Source organism: Sinocyclocheilus rhinocerous, unplaced genomic scaffold (genome assembly GCF_001515625.1).
Source record: "Sinocyclocheilus rhinocerous isolate Xijiao unplaced genomic scaffold, SAMN03320098_v1.1 scaffold808, whole genome shotgun sequence".
Taxonomy (NCBI): domain Eukaryota; kingdom Metazoa; phylum Chordata; class Actinopteri; order Cypriniformes; family Cyprinidae; genus Sinocyclocheilus; species Sinocyclocheilus rhinocerous.
Genome location: NW_015650699.1, coordinates 154,622 through 172,236, shown reverse-complemented (window position 1 = coordinate 172,236; position 17,615 = coordinate 154,622). Strand labels below are relative to the sequence as shown.

Here is a 17,615-nt window from a genome sequence, read left to right as displayed (position 1 = left end):
GGGCTCAAACTGATAAGCGATATTAACGACGCTGTTATGCCGCTGAAGTGAGGGGCGGGACGCTTAGACGCGCACTAGAGGCGGTTTAGCCAATCACAACACACTGGGCTAGCTAACCAATCAGAGCCCATCGCCTATTTCTGAGGGAGGGGCTTCATAAAAACAGGACAAGATCACCCCGTTTCTCAGAGAAGGGACAGGGCGGTGTGGAATAAAGGTAAATTATGTGAAAAATAATGCGTTCTTTAAAAAACGAAGCATTAACACATGTTAGAGTGCACCCCATAAACACAATCAAGCCTAGAAAAAAACACTGAACCACCCCTTTAATAAACTAAACTTTCAACAAAACATTTGCAGCTGGTTTGTAATAGGGGTGTTGTATGTATGTTTGGGCTGCGTTCTCATTGCACCAACAGGTGTCACCAGTGCTTTCAAACAGTGAATCATTCTGCGAAGCAGTTGGCTCATTTGATATAAAGTTTTGAAAAGCTTTATTTCACTATGTTCGAGTGCTTTGTAGAAACAAAAAAGAAAAAAAGAATAAAAACTAGTTTACTCCTGGTACCATATCCTACTCTTTTCTGCCATGTTGAAAACGAATGACTCCTTCCAACTCAGAAAGTCAAAATGATCCTTTCCTATTCATAATTATGAGTTTCCTACTCATATCCACCAGTTAAACATCAGTTTATATTTAATATATAATCTTTATAGATCTTTATATATTCTGCTCTCTAAGTGCTCTTACCACGAGACTGCATCGGAGGGTTGATGCTGGAAGTGGTGGACGGCTGACATTCATGCTGGCTGACCTGACCCGCTTCTATCATCCGTCGCACCTGACTCTGGGTTTTAGGAGAACGATCCTGCAAACACAACGCATGTTACACCAGATTACATATCAGTTATTACTGGTTGTAGTGCTGTTGTGAGAGGGTGGACTTATGTATATCATCATGTTATTCGTCTCTCTCACCCTGTATGGTAAGAAGAACTCCCTTTTGGCACGCAGAAAGTTGGAGAGATTTCCATATTTACAATATTCCACTATAACCATGAGAGGACCTGACAATCAGAGATGTTAAACAGAGATGTTTAGAAAGAAGAAGAATGCAGCAGACAAACCGATTTATGTCAATACTGAGTTACAAGGATACAATCAAACTGTAATGTTTGAAAGGCTATGGCTTTTTTCATAAAATACTGCCATATTGGCCAGGTCAACATAAAAAAGTAAGTACATTTTATAAGTAGTATCATTCTGCTGGAAGATGGTCCCTGACATGTAAACTTTGGGTGCTGCAGTGATATAAATAGTAGCTTAGGATGCAATATTTCTATAATTAGTATTTTATCAAAGCTGGATCACTGTATTGAGCAATCAGAGGTATCTGTTTTACAATGGTAGAGCCATACCGTTGGGTTTGGTACATGCTCCAAGAAGGTTGACGACATTGAGATGGTTTCCAATATGAATGAGGATCTTCAGCTCTGACATCAGAGCTTTGTGTTCGCTGGCTGTGGCTCCCTCTGTGAAACACACACACACACACACACACACACACCGTTAAGTATATGGATCTATGTATATAAATGGACGTTTCTGTATTCACTGTAGTTTATGGGTAAGACTGAACCTTTCAACATCTTGACAGCCACTGTGTTTGAACAGGTTTTCTTGTCATGCCCAAAGAATGAAGCTTCGATCACCTTCCCGAAAGCTCCATGCCCAAGCACCTTCCCTGCAAACATGAACAAAGAATAAATGTTAGTAAAACAAATGTTTTACTATCCTTCATACATAGCATGCAAGATTAGAATGCGTCCCAAAAAGTACACTTGAATAGTGTGCCATTTCAAAATTATTAGTAAACAGGACTGAATAATTCTGACCACTTCTAAATAATTGAACCAATTAAAAGCAATTTAATGAACAAGTGATATCAAAATGTCTTGGTTAACAACTGTACACAGTGAAAATGCAGCGATCTTCCTGCTATGCATAACATCCATGTGCTAAAGCTGATGATGTATTAGTCCAGGGGTTCCCAAACCTTTTTGTCAGCCGAACCCCTTAAACATAAAATACTTACTTGAATGCCTCATATTGCTCATGCCGAGACATCGAGACACAAACAAAAAAAAAGACTCTGCTGCTAATGAAAATAGCTAGTTTCAAGGATGTTCACATTTGGGTTCACTCTTCACAAGAACCAACACACACTACAAATGATCATTCAAATATTTATGTCTTAAATTCTTCACTTTCAACCATTCAAATCCTTGACCTTTTTATTTTGGTGGAATTTTGGTGAAATGCTGTAAACCTCTGTCCACCAAAATGCTGGAAATTACGCAATTGTAAATAAAGTAAACAAAGTGAACCTAGCGCACATTACATTCCCAAATGCATGTTAAACTCACAGCAGAGCTGGAGTTTCGGGAGAAGCAGCATTTACTGTGAACTGAGCCGCTCTCAAGTACTTCTTTACTTAACAGCCTTTTGATAATTCAGGTCAGGATTTGATAAAGTCAGGGTTTGATAATCATGACTTGATAAGATATATCGCTGTTTCAGTTTTGTTTTGAATAATTCAGCAGCCCCAGTTCTATATTTTAAAGTTACATTTGTTTTATACAAATATCAGCTTTTCATCAACTCTGCAGTTTCCTCACGAACCGTCCTTTGTCACATCATACAAGGATTCCTGAGTCCAGGTCAAGCCTAATGCTGAATTAAAATTCCCCTGAAAATGTCTCGACCATAAATGTGCTTTACTTCTGGGATCCAAGCCATGAATGTTCTTCATTTGGACCAATTTAAAACCTATATCAGAGTTTTTAAAATGGACAATCTGTGAAAGTACCGAGGCGCAGTCTGTCTCGGGTTATCTCCCACTGGCTGGAGTCGTAGGGCAGGTATTCACACTGCTCCTCAAGCGGCACTTCCCCCGGGTCCATGATGATTGACAGATAGCCTGTCTTGATATCTGCTGGGTTCACCTGCAGGACAACATCATAACAATTACTGATGGATGACACCGCAGCCCATAGGAAAGCAGAAACAGCGAGCCCGAGGCGGCTGCGCTCCACATTATGTTGTAGAATTGCTGACTCCACTGCTCGTGTTCAACACTGAAGTGCCGATATGGTTTGGAAGTGCATATTATTACTGAAAAACCTTGCTGACATCATGGGCAGATTTAAATAATGTTCCTTGAATCACTATGTTCATGAATAGAGCTGTATTGAACTGTTATTATTGTGAGACACATTGTACTGACTCGCTTGACGTTGCAGAAGATAACAAGGAGAAGGACCCAGAAAAAGATGGCGATGACTCCCGTCCCGATGAGAATCACTATTTCTACATTGGTCTTGTCATCAGAACCTGGCAGACAAAACACATTTTTCTATTAAAGCTTACTTTTATAACCGAATATGAAAGTCCACATCTTCTAAATTGATTTCATTCTAATAACATGTAGTAGATTCGGCAGTTTTGCAAATTTGTTGCTTGTTTTATATATATATATATATATATATTTTTTTTTTTTTACAAATACTACTATTAAAGGAAATTTACATATTAGCTGTCATATAACACATTTTATTATGTACACAATGATAAAGAACAGATGCATGAAGGTTAGAAAGGAGCTATGTCTGTTAGGGTCCTCACAACAAACACATCTTCATAAAGGAACTAAACAAGCTTAATTACAAATCAAAACTTTTAGTTTTAGTTAGGGTGGGGTAAGGGGGTAGTAATTCAAATTAGATTAAGAATATTTAAGAATAGCCATCAGTGGGTGAAGCCCTCATTATGATATAAAAACAGATGTGTGTGAATGTGTATGGTGTGTGTTAGTCTGTGTATAAGCTTGAACCTACTGTATATGTTCAACTAAATAATGTGAATTGAAGGGCAAAGCACAATCCTGAAGTAAGGAGAGTGAACTGTATACTACAGCACCACCTGACGCAAACAAGAGGCTCTCACCGATGACTGACACAGTGGCAGAGGACTGAACACAGCCCCTCTGGTTGCAGGCTGTGCAGGTGTACAGACCGGCGTCTTCCTCTCGCACTCGCTGAATGCTGAGAGTCCGATTGGAGTCCTGCAGGAGGATCCCTGAACACATCCACAAAACTGTCAAACACACAATCTGCCAGCCATGGCTTTATGGCACAGCATCCTCTTTTATTATGGCTTTCTTGACTTATGTTTTTCTGTTTTCTGAACTGTAAGAAAAAGAATCCATCATGGTATAAAACCTGTGATATTCTTCATTCATCAATACTTTCAGAAAATAAAAAAGAATGTGAATTTTTAGCCCTGTGTGCTCCAGATTCCTTTTTTTTTTTTTGCATTGATGCCATAAAAAATATTTTTTTAACACTTTATTTTAAGGACAAATTCTCACTATTAACTACTTGCTTATTAGCGTGCATATTACTACTATACTGGCTGTTTATTAGTACTAATAAAGCACATATTGATGCCTTATTCTGCATGACCATATTCTAGATCCCTTAATCCTACACATACCTAAACGTAACAAATACCTTACTGATTATTAATATGCAGCAAATTAGGAGTTTGTTCAGGGAAAACACTTAGCTAATACTGAATGTGTTCCCTAATCTAGTTGAAAACAGCAGAAAAACTGAAATGTGGAACTGAAATGTATCCGATGTATAGCCTAAAGCAAGGGTTTATAGGAAATAGGCATTTTGATTCTTGCCCTTTTCCATTCTATGACACACTAAGTGCAATAAGCAGGGAAAAGCAGCCTGCCCTCCCTTCTATAACATAATAATCAGATACTTGCTGCAGCTACAGTGCTGAAAGTTTAATCAGAACTGTACTGGATGTCACAATCTATAAAAAATGTCTGTGGTTTCGCTATGAATTGAAATGGCTGGGAAAAAAAAATGTTTAACACATTGTCCAGTCACACATTGACCTTCTGCTAATAGCGCTTGAACTCCAATATAATATCCCCCTCCATAACACCTATCAACAAACAGCACTGTACATGCACTGCGTGTGAATTCACTTACAGCCCACTAGCAACCCACAGACATTCCCAGAGCTGTGGTTTTTGTTTTGTTTTGTTCCAGCTATTCACGATATACTACTATACTGCAGTCCAGTGGCCTATCCAACTTCCAATCCAACAGATCTCCAGTACATTAGCATGAATGGAGTGCTTTTACCAGTACCAGAACTCAATTGTGTGTGTGTTAGTATGTGCTCATGAATAAAGGTGTTCCTATTCAAATGTGCTAAGCTAGAGGGGATTGCTGTGGTGAGTAAAATGTAATCTGTAATGGAATTGTTTTGGAGAAGCTTCAAATGTTAATTTGAAGACGGCTAAACAACATGCAGAGAAATGGAGAGGAAATCAAATGGAAAGGAAATCAAACTGTGTAAATTTAGTGTAAATTTGAAGCGGACAATGCTATATCTTCATGCCTAAATCTATACCTATTACTTCACATATCCTGTCAAACTCAAAGTAGGAGGTCCCTCAAATTAAACAAGATTTTTAGACTTTTCTCTAGAAAATGTGAGAGTTTGCCATTGCTAAACTCATTGCCGCAGTGGTGTCCTGGGTGGTTGCCAGGTCATTGATATGCGGTTGCTAGGGTATTCTGAATGTTTAGTGCATCGCTATGCAGCTGTAACATGTTTGGGATAGTAGGGTGATGCTAAATGTTTTCTACACTGTGGTAAGCAGTAATCATTACATGAAACAGCTATTTCTACCTGATTTAATGAAATGAGTTTGTTGATATATATTTTATTTAGGTTGATTCGGTGATGTTAAATTATATTTTTTTATAAAAACTTTTTAAATAAAACAGTTCATATGGATGTGACCATTTTTAGGTTATAATTTTTTTTAAAAGGTTGCTAATGGCCCAGTTCAAAAGAACCCACCATCAATGTCTCTATGATATTCAGGCCTTTACAAATATTTTTGGGAATTAATTTTTTGCTATTTCATTGTTATGTTTAAGAAATAGTATATGTGCTGCTGGCTGGTATATGGTTAGGTTTATCAGTGGGTTACGGGGTAGGGGTAGGGTAACACTGTAATTATAGATGTAATTACAGATATTAATCACAGACATCCATGCAAGTTTTTTTTTTTTAAATATAGACCAATGTAAAACATGTATGTACACAGTAAGTACACTGTATCAAATGATTGATTTAAATGTTAGGACATAGTAGTTAAAGACACATAAGTGGGTCCAACACCCCTAATAACGTTGGAGAAGGACAGCCATGAATGACTAACCTGATATCTGATGGAGGGGTTGGTTATCTTTAAACCAGGATAGCTGGGGAGAGGGTGTGCCCTCGACATCACACTCCATCTGCAGCGACTCGCTCACATTCACCGTCTGATTGGTGGGGTTGTTACGGTATCGTGGTGCCTCCAATGCTGGAACGGACACAGGGAGAGAGAGAATATGCCTTTAGTTTTGGTTAGATCTTCATTGCTAATCATTTGTAGTGACGGTGACATATAGACACGTTTTAAACATACTGGCCATTTTTGACATTGGGCAATAACAGTCCCGCATGATTAAAAGAGATGTATCTGGTTCAAAATGTACAGACAGCCTTATCAGTGGACAATGAAAAGTCAAATATACAAAATCCACATTCAACCTCTGTTCCAAAACCTAATGAGACAATATTTTTTAAGGAATCCTGAAGATATCTTGTTTCATTAATTGTAAATGTACTTATTTCTATCCTTACTTCTAAGGATGCTACCTTAGAAGTTAGCTTTCTATATAAGTTACACTTACATTTCCCATAACACCCAATGTACTTGCTACATCGTTAGAAGAATGGCATCTACACTAATATTAGTCTGTTTCTTTCTTATTCTGAGGTCACCGTAGCCACCAGATCCAGTATGTATCCAGATCAGATGGTCACTGCAGTCACCCGGATCCAGTACGTATCCAGACCAGATGGTGGATCAGGACCTAGAAAGGACCTCTACAGCCCTGAAAGTCAGCGAAGACCAGGACAACTAGATGAAACGCAGAGACAGATCCCCAGTGAAGACCATGTCTCCTAGACGGCCACCGGGAGTCCTCTGCACAATGTGACTTTGCTGCAGCCTGGAATTGAACTGCTGGTTTTGTCTGGTCAGAGGAGAACTGGCCCCCCGACTGAGCCTGGTTTCTCCCAAGGTTTTTTCTCCATTCTGTCACCGATGGAGTTTTGGTTCCTTGCCGCTGTCGCCTCTGGCTTGCTTAGTTAGGGACACTTAATATCCAGCGATATCATTGACTTGATTGCACAGATACTATTTAAACTGAACTGAGCTGGATAATGACATCACTGAATTCAATGATGAACTGCCTTTATCTGAAAATTGAGTGTTTACTATTGTCATTTTGCATTATTGACACACTATTTTCCTATTTAATACTGTAAAGTTGCTTTGACACAATCTGTATTGTTAAAAGCACTATATAAATAAAGGTGAAAATAAGTATCAAACAGCATGCTGACTGCAAGACCACTCACTAGGTTTTGAAAGTAGGTCCCTTGACTTACAGAACAAGCCAGTCTATAAAATTGATCAATGAATGACCTTCACCTTTGACTGGGATGTACGTGCGGTGGCAATGTTTCTCTCCACTGCGCCGGTTCTGCACCTCACACACGTAGTTTCCCTCGTCCTGTAGCTGGATGTTGGTAATGGTGAGCTCCAGCACCCAGTTGTTGCTGGTGGTCTGGAACGATAGCTTCCCCCCCAGAGACTCGGCGTACTGGTGCAGACTCTTGCAGTCCAGCTCTGGAGGAACAGCTTGCGGGTCCAGACGGTACCACCGCAGGTTCTCATAGGTGTAATTATCTGCATTACACTTCAACCGTACCAGGTCCTGCTCAAGCGGATCCTCCGAGGGCTCCATCTCTATCCCGAAACCTTCTGGGATAGCTGAATAGAAAATTAACATGAATAATAAGAAAAATAATGGCACACATCTCCTGGATAAACCACACAACTTAAGGTATTCATGTCTCTGTCTGTACACTCTAAAATAATCATTTTTGATTTTTATTTAGGTAATTTAAATTTCTAATTTAATTTATGCGTTTAGCAGACGCAAGTGACTTCCAGTGCATTCAGGCTATACATTTTTTACCAGTATGTGTGTTCCCTGGGAATCGAACCCACGACCTTTTGCGCTGCTAATGCAATGCTCTACCACTGAGCCACAGGAACATTTTAATTTTAATGGTAAATAACTGAAAAATGCTACAGTAAAAACTTGTTAAATGGATGCACAGCAGCTTTGGCACTATGCATCTATGTATCGCTACGTATTATGATTATTGTTCTTTGGTCTCATTGGTTTGTTAGCATGTGGGTGATTTTAATGCGCAAGAAAACTGCTCGGCCAAATGTAAAAAAATGCTGCCAGATCTCGATTACGGCATTGTATTTAATATAAAACTAATGTGTAAAAGTGTAAAACTGATGTGTGGTGTGTGTGTGTGTGTGTGTGTGTGTGTGTGTGTGTGTGGCAACATCCCTACTTTTGAATCAACACCTGCCATGATGTTTCTTATCATATCTGATGAATTAGTTCGCATACCCAGTTAAAGAAGTATGGAAGCCCTGAACCACAACGTGAAAAAAATAAGAAAAATTAAGTTTGGGGGGAAATAATGTCTTTGATTCTTCCTGAGCTTAAGTTGGTTTGCTTTGGTGGTTGCAACAAACTAAATAAATGTGTTTCTCTAATACACGTTGGTCACAAATATTGGTACCCCTAGAAATTATTATGAGTAAAATATATTGAAGTATATACCCATTCAGATTTACAATTTTTAGCATGCTTAAGAACATGAAATTGTCCAGCCTTGGCTTCCTGTTTCATATTACTATAAATATGAGGGAACACAAAGGATAAATTCTCTTAATAATACATCAGTAAGTAAAACCAAAGAATATAGTTCTAATGTGCAGCAAAAGATTGTTGTGCTTCACAAAATAGAGTGGCTAAAGTGGCTGTACAAAAATTCCCATTTCCAACTGGAGAATTGGAGAAAATAGTTGAGTCAACAGATAAAAAAATTAAAACCTGAGAAATCCTATAATGGGCCATGGTTGGATCTTGCATTAAGACAATAGTCCAAAATAAACATCAAAATCAACAAAAAATGGGTTCAACAAAAAAAGTTCTGCCATGGCTATTCCAGTCCCCTGACCTGAACCCTATGGAAAACTTAAGAGGAGGGTCTGTATGGAAGAGTGGTCTCTGATCTCCTGTCAGGTGTTCTCCAAACTCATCAGGCATCATAGGAGAAGACTCAGAGTTAGGGTGCCAATAATTGTGGCCAACATGTATTAGAGAAAAACATTTATTTTATAATGAGATTTTCCCCACATTTTCAATTGTTTTACTTCAATGAAAGGTTAGGTTTTTGAGAATGTTTTGAATGTTTTTTAAGGTGGTTGTCAGTATATTACAAGGGTAACCGATTTTAAACAGATTTTAGTCATTTGATATATTTACATTATTTCAGGTCACGAATTATGTTTTTTTTTACTGTTTACTGTTATTTATCAATCTATATAACTTCAAATTTTGCTTCCGTATTTTTTACAGTAAAATTCTGGCTACCACAGCTGCTGTTTTTTACTCTAAATAACACAGCATTTTTTATAGTTTATGGTTAAAGGGGTCGTATGATGTGATTTCAATTGTTCCTTTCTCTTTGGAGTGTTACAAGCTCTTGGTGCATAAAGAAGATCTGTAAAGTTGCAAAGACTAAAGTCTCAAAACCAAAGAGATATTCTTTATAAAAGTTAAGAGTCAGCCACGCCCCCCTAAAACGCCTCGTTCTAACACGCCCCCACATATCTACCTCACTATGTGGGAAGATTTGCATAACGCCGCCCAAATGTTGACGCAAAGAAAGAAGGCGTAACTTTTATTCTCGCTGTAGTATTGTTGCTGCCGCCGCCATGTCGTGAAGACGCTGTGTGATTCGTTGTGAAAGCGAAACTACTTTGTTTGGTCTTCCAAAAGAGGACACGACTAGAAATCAGTGGTTAAGTTGTATTTACAACACTGTTCCAGAACAGTTCAACCCAAATATTCAGATGTGTGCAGCGCATTTTATGGAGGACTGTTTCCTGGGAGATTAGAGCAACGTGTAAAAAGACAGTATAAATCCCATTTCATTACACCAAATACACAAAATAATGTTCTTTTTAGCAACATCATATGACCCCTTTAATACTCAGGGTTAAAGTTTTCATGAAACTGAAGTTGTGATCATCTTTTCTTCCCTATTGTGAAGTATATCCGAGTGAAACAGCTTCTTAAACAAGAAAAAATGTAGGGCAGGATTTAATTTGGTCCATCAGGAAGCTGTGTCTATTGAAAATCCACATAGCTTTGTTTGGCACAAAAGTGTTGGTGAAACTCACTGGTCACGTAGAAATAGATCAGTCGTTCATCTCTTCCCACTTTGTTCTCTGCCGAGCACTTGTACATAGCTGACACATTGGCGCTCTGAATAACCAAACGGCTGACAGTCTGTGGAAACAACAGAAGCCATTTCAAAGACTGACTTGTTTTCATTTGGATCACAGGCAATTCTGTCATTATTTCCTTACGTTGTTGTTACAAACCTGTATAGACTGCCTTCTGTGCAACACAAAAGAAGATGTTTTGAAAAATAAGCCAGTGGGGTTCAATCTCCTTTTGTGCTCAACAGAAGAAAGAGGTTCAGAATGAAATACAGTAAGAGTAAATAAATAATGACAGAATTTTTACTTTTTGGTGAACTATCCCTTTAAGCTTTATACTGTATTAGTCTCTCTTTCCCCTGTCACTCCTATTCCCAGGGTCACACACAGGAAATAACCTCACAGGTGTGACAGAAAACAGGAAGAGAGTGCTGTGTTAATGTGTGTTTATTCCCTCTCCATCCAGGAAGCAAGAACTGGAAGATGTGTTTAAATATTTCGAAAGTGGAAATTGTAACGCATTCGCCCCCACCACCTCCCTCACCCTAGATGTCAAGTTTCGGATATCTGGTGGCACATAAAACACTCAGGGTTCAGGTTGCGGGCACATAAATTTGGTTCAGACATTCAAGGGAAACCTTCAGGAAATAAGAATAATTCAAACAGGAAGTGAACCTTTTCTTTCCCATCCACCATCTCAGTCAAAATTTCAATACTCTCGATAGGATTGACAGCGTGTTCAGGATCCAAACCGATCCAGTTTTGACAGACAGGAATCTTGTCTCGTTGACCCCTTCGACCCCTGTGAAAATATAAACACAACTATGAATACCACTGAACATGTTTACAAAATGTCTGTGGACAAAACATCAGTGTCACTGCATTTATAAACTCTAAGAATATTACTCCCTAACGTGTGTGTGGGAATGAGAAGGAGGGCGGGAGAGCGGGAATATCAGATGCAGGATGCGCACATTGACAGTTCCCACACCAGGAAGAGCTTTTAGATGCGTCTGTCTTCCTGTGTGTGATGAGAGCTAAGTAAGGAACGACAAATGAAGGCCACACACAAGCGTTAGCCTTTAAACCATTTCAAAGAATTAACACAGTGGGTCTGTTGCAAAACCTAGTTAGCAGTCTACCTAGAAAGCATTTTAAGGCATCATACAGCACGTCATGACACAAGGCTTGATTGAAAATAGTATCGAATGAAATCACATTCCAGGGGGCTCCCAATCTGATCAGGGCCCTTAGAATCATCCCAACCTTACACACAATATAAGGCAGTGAAATAATAAAATAAACTTCCAAACTGGCAAGAGATGTCATAAATATATTTTTTATAAAGTATAGTATATAGAAAAAAAATTATACAGTTTAATCAAATTAAAAATGATTATTTTTCCCAATTAGCGTGTGCTCCTTTGAAAAGAAGGCAATTCCAGAATGCACTGCTCTGAACAAAAATATGTATCCAAGGTACATATACAGTATTGGAATACAGTAATAAAATAAATATAGCCTGTTTACAATATTTAAAACATATTTTTTGACTTGTCTTGCCATCTTGGATCATTTTTTTCACTGAGCAGTGCATTCTTGGATTGCCTTTTCTGCCAAGGATACTCGCAGTGCTGTCTTAAGAAGGTATCTTAAAAAGCAGCATATTTATAATATCTCCTGACCTCTTCGCAATCTTCTATGATTGCATTCATTCAGCTAGTAGCAATGCATTATGGACATACACTGCTAACTATATTAGTGATAAAAGATATCTATATTACTGTTCACACCAACAGATGATAAAGTTCTGTTCATTATAAGTGCGCACTGAAGTGTTGTCTTCTGCTGCCTTAAATGTTCAATATTTTGATTCTGATTGGCTGTCAATGTTTGAAGATCATTCTATAAGCGATTCCGACAATATCGTTCCTCAGTGTCATTAAGGTTATAGCTGTGGTGTGGACTTAGAATTGTTATTTACACATACTGTAAATTTGCGAACCTACCTTTTAACACCAAGCACGATAACTTTCCACTCACGCAAAGTTGGCTTGAGTCATGTAGCACCAAAAAAAAAAAAAAAAAACTGCTTAGGGCATAGATTGCATAGCCAACTGCAGAGCCAACTTTTATTAAAATCCCACCATGCCAGCTGTGAATTAGCCATATATTGCTTTAAAGACTGTATAGGTAGGCGGCTCACTTGGTTTTGGAATGGTGCTAATATCTACACCCTCAGAGTGGAACTCACAGCCTGATATCAAGAAATAATAACTGCTGATAAATATATAATGCACTCTGAGTGCTGGTCTGAGTGTGATCAAGGACTCTAGGCCTCAGCTGTGAGATGGGAATTGCGGTTCGCCTCCGGCTCTCTCTGGACCTGTCTGAATGATTCAGCTGCTGCCCGTAGCGCAGTCCCTCCGACCCGGACTCTAGAAGCGACTCAAACCACAGAGAAGATCCAAGGCGTCCTCTTTCAGGGCCAGAGGATGCTTAAATGCCTCTGTCTCTGTGTTTCCTGTTGTTTAGACGACAGGCCTCTGTCCTTCACACTGTGCTCTCTCCAAGCTGAACACTATAAATATCCCTAATGCTCTCCTAACCTCCCCACCTTCCCCAGCTGCCTTATCTCCAGTCAACAAGGAAGAAAAGCTGCCACCACGCCGCCCACTCAGCCTTTACTGCAGCAAAAATAAACAAGGCTTCTGAAAACACGGGAAAGAGCATCTCCGACCAGTAAGAGACTGTGGGCACATCGCCAAAAGGGACAAAAACGATCCACTCTGAACTCAACGTGAACCGCAAGCGCTGGCGTTCAACATTCGATAGTGATTTCGACAGCTTCGCCAGATCAACTAATACTCCCACTGATCCAGTGCTGACACTGGGAGCGCAATCCCTTCAGAGCGGCAACATCCTGAGACCTGAGATGTTTGGAGCACCTCTTAACCTCTCAACAGTCACTTTGGATGAAAGCGCCTGCTAAAAGCATAAATACAAATGTATATTCTCAGCCCTACGACATGAATTCTTGACAGGCAGAGGTTTTTAGCATGATTCAGAAAACGTGTCAGATGTGGCGTTTCGATCCAGTGGTTTCTTACAGGGTTCTGCGTGTGCTGTTGAGACCGCAGGGGCTCCACGGCCTCCACTGCCAGGTGATGGTGGCTGGAGGGGTCCCGGTGGCGGTGCAGGTGAGCGTCTGTCGACTGCTCCTCCTGTAGGGGTTAGTAGGTGTTGCTGCCTCCTTCTCATGGATCTGAGGAGGAACTAACCATGCAAATCAAGAAATGTAAGACAAATATCACTATAAGACTTTAGAATAAGTTTCCATTTGTCAGCATTAGTGAATTAAATTAGTTAACATGAACCAGCAATAAAAACTTACTAATTAAGCAGTTATTAATCATAGTTCACGTTAATTTCAACATTTACTATACGCTTTTAATTTACTAATACATTATTAAAATCTGTAATTGTTACTATTATGTAATGTACCTGAGCTAACATGAACTACTAACTATCAGATCTAAACAGTTCTTTTAAATTGCTATATTAATTTGCATTATCACTGTTTTTACTGTATTTTGTATCAACGAGACTTCTTTCTAAAACCTGTGGAATCATGTTAATGATTCCAAACCTTTGACCGGTAGTGTATCTATAAAGCGACCACAGCCATGATGTCTTAAAATTTTAGTCCATGCTTTTTAGCTTTCACCTGCCATCCTTATGCTAGTGCAGGAAAAGAAAAATGCATATCCAATAAGGTTTTTCATGTGTTATTTTTCATCTTCATTCACTTGATGAATCATCATTATACTACACCTATAATCTTTCGGTTTCCAGCTTAGATTTTTAACCACCAAGGTACAGCAACCCTGATTTCTATTTGATAATGGATCAACCTAATACAAAACTGCAGATATTTCATATAAGCATCATTGAAAGAGTTACCATTGACTATGAGAGTAAAGTTGAGTCTTTTCTCCAGAGCTGCACGTGTGTTTTTCAGGACCAGAGTGTATTCTCCAGCATCCTGCTTACACACCTCCCTGATCTCCAAAGCATGCTGCTGGACCCTAAACCGGCTGAACTCTGGCCGTCTGGTGATCAGTTTGCCATTCTTATACCTGCACACATATAGATGATTTACAACATTATAGTGTTTGGATAAGTATATGCACATTCATGACTATTTTTAAAGATGAAACGTGTCCATGACATTTTGTTTCCAAGACAGGACATTCAACATGAAGAAAAATATAGGATGGCACTTGATTTGATCCTTTAAGGATTTATTGGATGGTAAAACGTCTCTATTTGAGGGCCTGGTGGTCAGCCAAAGCTGTTTCAGAAGTGGAGCAAGGTGATGTAATTTGATGACCGATTACATGATATAAAAAATACATTCAGATTATATGGCAAACACAGGGTTCACAAGTTGCTCATGTATGTTGACTTTTTTACCATTGTGTTTCTGGTAAGGGGTACGCTGACACTTTCACAGGCAGCCAGACAGATTTTTGTCCTTCTTTTGCCTCTATAACTGATCCATTCCTGAAGTCCAAGCTGATGAAAGGTTTCTCTGTGGAATTATGGAAGAAGAGCTGTTCCATTAGCAGTAATTTACGGTTTGTGTTTAAATGTATAATTCAGTCATGAAACTCTAGATGGCGCATTCTGACGGGGTGTTAACGTAACTGATGATATTCAGAGAGTTAAACAACTTGGCACAAGCTGATTGGTTCATGCTGCATATGCAGCCAATGAGCTTACTGCCTTGCATTTATATGGCTGGCTAGCATTCACTTGAGATTCCTGCAGCGCGCTTTTAGAGTTCTCTGAAACCCTCCACCTTCCCCAGCTCCACCTGTATAGATCTGCTACGGGGTTATTTTATATGCTATTTGTGCAGCAGCAGTATGTCTTAAATACTCATGGCACCGTATCGCCATATGCATTGGCAGTAGCAAGTTCCTGTACTTGCTTGCAGCAGCAGCAATAATCTACAACTACAGCAATAACCAACAGCAGCAGCAATTCAGCAGCAGCGTAGCAGATCTGTTCCGCCAAGACCAAATACATTAACATTGTCATATCCATCACCATGCTAAAATGTTCCGAGAGTTGTCATGATTGAACTATATATTATAATATTTCAATTTATAGTAGTACAGGCGTAGTTATTTTGTTACCTACCGTGAACTAAGACTACAGTAGTAAGCTCTCGTTTCACCTCCACACTACTGGCAGAGCAGGTGTAGTAACCGCTATCATCCACGTGAACGTTTCGGATTGTGAGGATACTAGAGGCTTCCGTGGCTTTGTCCAGGATGTTACGCACAGATTGAAAACTCGCCAGTCTGCTCTCCTGTCCGCACAATGCCAAAAAATATCTGATTAGTGGTCTGCCTTTTGTGTACTTATTGTGTACACTTGGTATTTGAAATGTCACCAATTAAAATACCACATAACTAGCTTTTCCCTCATTTTGAAAGGTCACTAGAACGACTATACCACAGTCACAGATCATTGTGAGTTATACTGGCACAGTGAGGTCTACGCAAAATATAAGAAATATATTATAAATATATGTAATATAAGATATGAATATATAATAGGTAGGCGGCTCACTTGGTTTTGGAACGGTGCTAATATCTACACCCTTAGAGTGGAACTCATAGCCTGATATCGAGAAATAATAACTGCTGATAAATATATAATGCACTCTGAGTGCTGGTCTGAGTGTGATCAAGGACTCTAGGCCTCAGCTGTGAGATGGGAATTGCGGTTCGCCTCCGGCTCTCTCTGGACCTGTCTGAATGATTCAGCTGCCGCCCGTAGCTCATTCCCTCCAACCTGGACTCTAGAAGCAACTCAAACCACAGAGAAGATCCAAGCAGTCCTCTTTCAGGGTCAGAGGATGCTTAAATGCCTCTGTCTCTGTGTTTCCTGTTGTTTAGACGACAGGCCTCTGTCCTTCACACTGTGCTCTCTCCAAGCTGAACACTATAAATATCCCTAATGCTCTCCTAACCTCCCCACCTTCCCCAGCTGCCTTATCTCCAGTCAACAAGGAAGAAAAGCTGCCACCACGCCGCCCACTCAGCCTTTACTGCAGCAAAAATAAACAAGGCTTCTGAAAACACGGGAAAGAGCGTCTCTGACCAGTAAGAGACTGTGGGCACGTCGCCAAAAGGGACAAAGACTATCCACTCTGAACTCAACGTGAACCGCAAGCGCTGGCGTTCAACATTCGATAGTGATTTCGACAGCTTCGCCAGATCAACTAATACTCCCACTGATCCAGTGCTGACACTGGGAGCGCAATGCCTTCAGAGCGGCAATATCCTGAGACTTGAGATGTTTGGAGAACCTCTTAACCTCGCAACAATCACTTTGGATGAAAGCGCCTGCTAAATGCATAAATGCAAATGTAAATTCTCAGCCCAACGACATGAATTCTTGACCGGCAGAGGTTTTCAACACGATTCAGATAGCATGTCAGATGTGACGAGTCGATCCTCTGGTCTCTTACAAGGTTCTGCGGGTGCTATTGAGACTGCAGGGGCTCCACGGCCTCCACTGCCAGGTGATGGTGACAGGAGGGGTCCCGGTGGCGGTGCAGGTGAGCGTCTGTCGACTGCTCCTCCTGTAGGGGTTAGTAGGTGTTGCTGCCTCCTTCTCATGGATCTGAGGAGGAACTAACCATGCAAATCAAGAAATGTAAGACAAATATCACTATAAGACTTTAGAATAAGTTTCCATTTGTCAGCATTAGTGAATTAAATTAGTTAACATGAACCAGCAATAAAAACTTACTAATTAAGCAGTTATTAATCATAGTTCACGTTAATTTCAACATTTACTATACGCTTTTAATTTACTAATACATTATTAAAATCTGTAATTGTTACTATTATGTAATGTACCTGAGCTAACATGAACTACTAACTATCAGATCTAAACAGTTCTTTTAAATTGCTATATTAATTTGCATTATCACTGTTTTTACTGTATTTTGTATCAACGAGACTTCTTTCTAAAACCTGTGGAATCATGTTAATGATTCCA

The 17,615-nt window shown here is 39.6% G+C and overlaps 1 protein-coding gene across 1 annotated transcript in view; it reads right to left on the bottom strand.

The window, feature by feature from the left end:
* Positions 1 to 17,615, bottom strand: part of LOC107712307 (vascular endothelial growth factor receptor 3) — a 63,952-nt gene that overhangs the window by 7,024 nt on the left and 39,313 nt on the right. Inside the window, exons 10-21 of the mRNA XM_016517524.1 lie at positions 13,643 to 13,808; positions 11,208 to 11,334; positions 10,491 to 10,599; positions 7,644 to 7,985; positions 6,318 to 6,464; positions 4,007 to 4,138; positions 3,288 to 3,394; positions 2,871 to 3,006; positions 1,641 to 1,745; positions 1,420 to 1,533; positions 980 to 1,068; positions 752 to 869 (exon numbers count right to left, since the gene is read on the bottom strand). Of these exons, the coding sequence (XP_016373010.1) occupies positions 752 to 869; positions 980 to 1,068; positions 1,420 to 1,533; positions 1,641 to 1,745; positions 2,871 to 3,006; positions 3,288 to 3,394; positions 4,007 to 4,138; positions 6,318 to 6,464; positions 7,644 to 7,985; positions 10,491 to 10,599; positions 11,208 to 11,334; positions 13,643 to 13,808 (1,692 nt within the window). The remainder of the gene's footprint in view (positions 1 to 751; positions 870 to 979; positions 1,069 to 1,419; positions 1,534 to 1,640; positions 1,746 to 2,870; positions 3,007 to 3,287; positions 3,395 to 4,006; positions 4,139 to 6,317; positions 6,465 to 7,643; positions 7,986 to 10,490; positions 10,600 to 11,207; positions 11,335 to 13,642; positions 13,809 to 17,615) is intronic.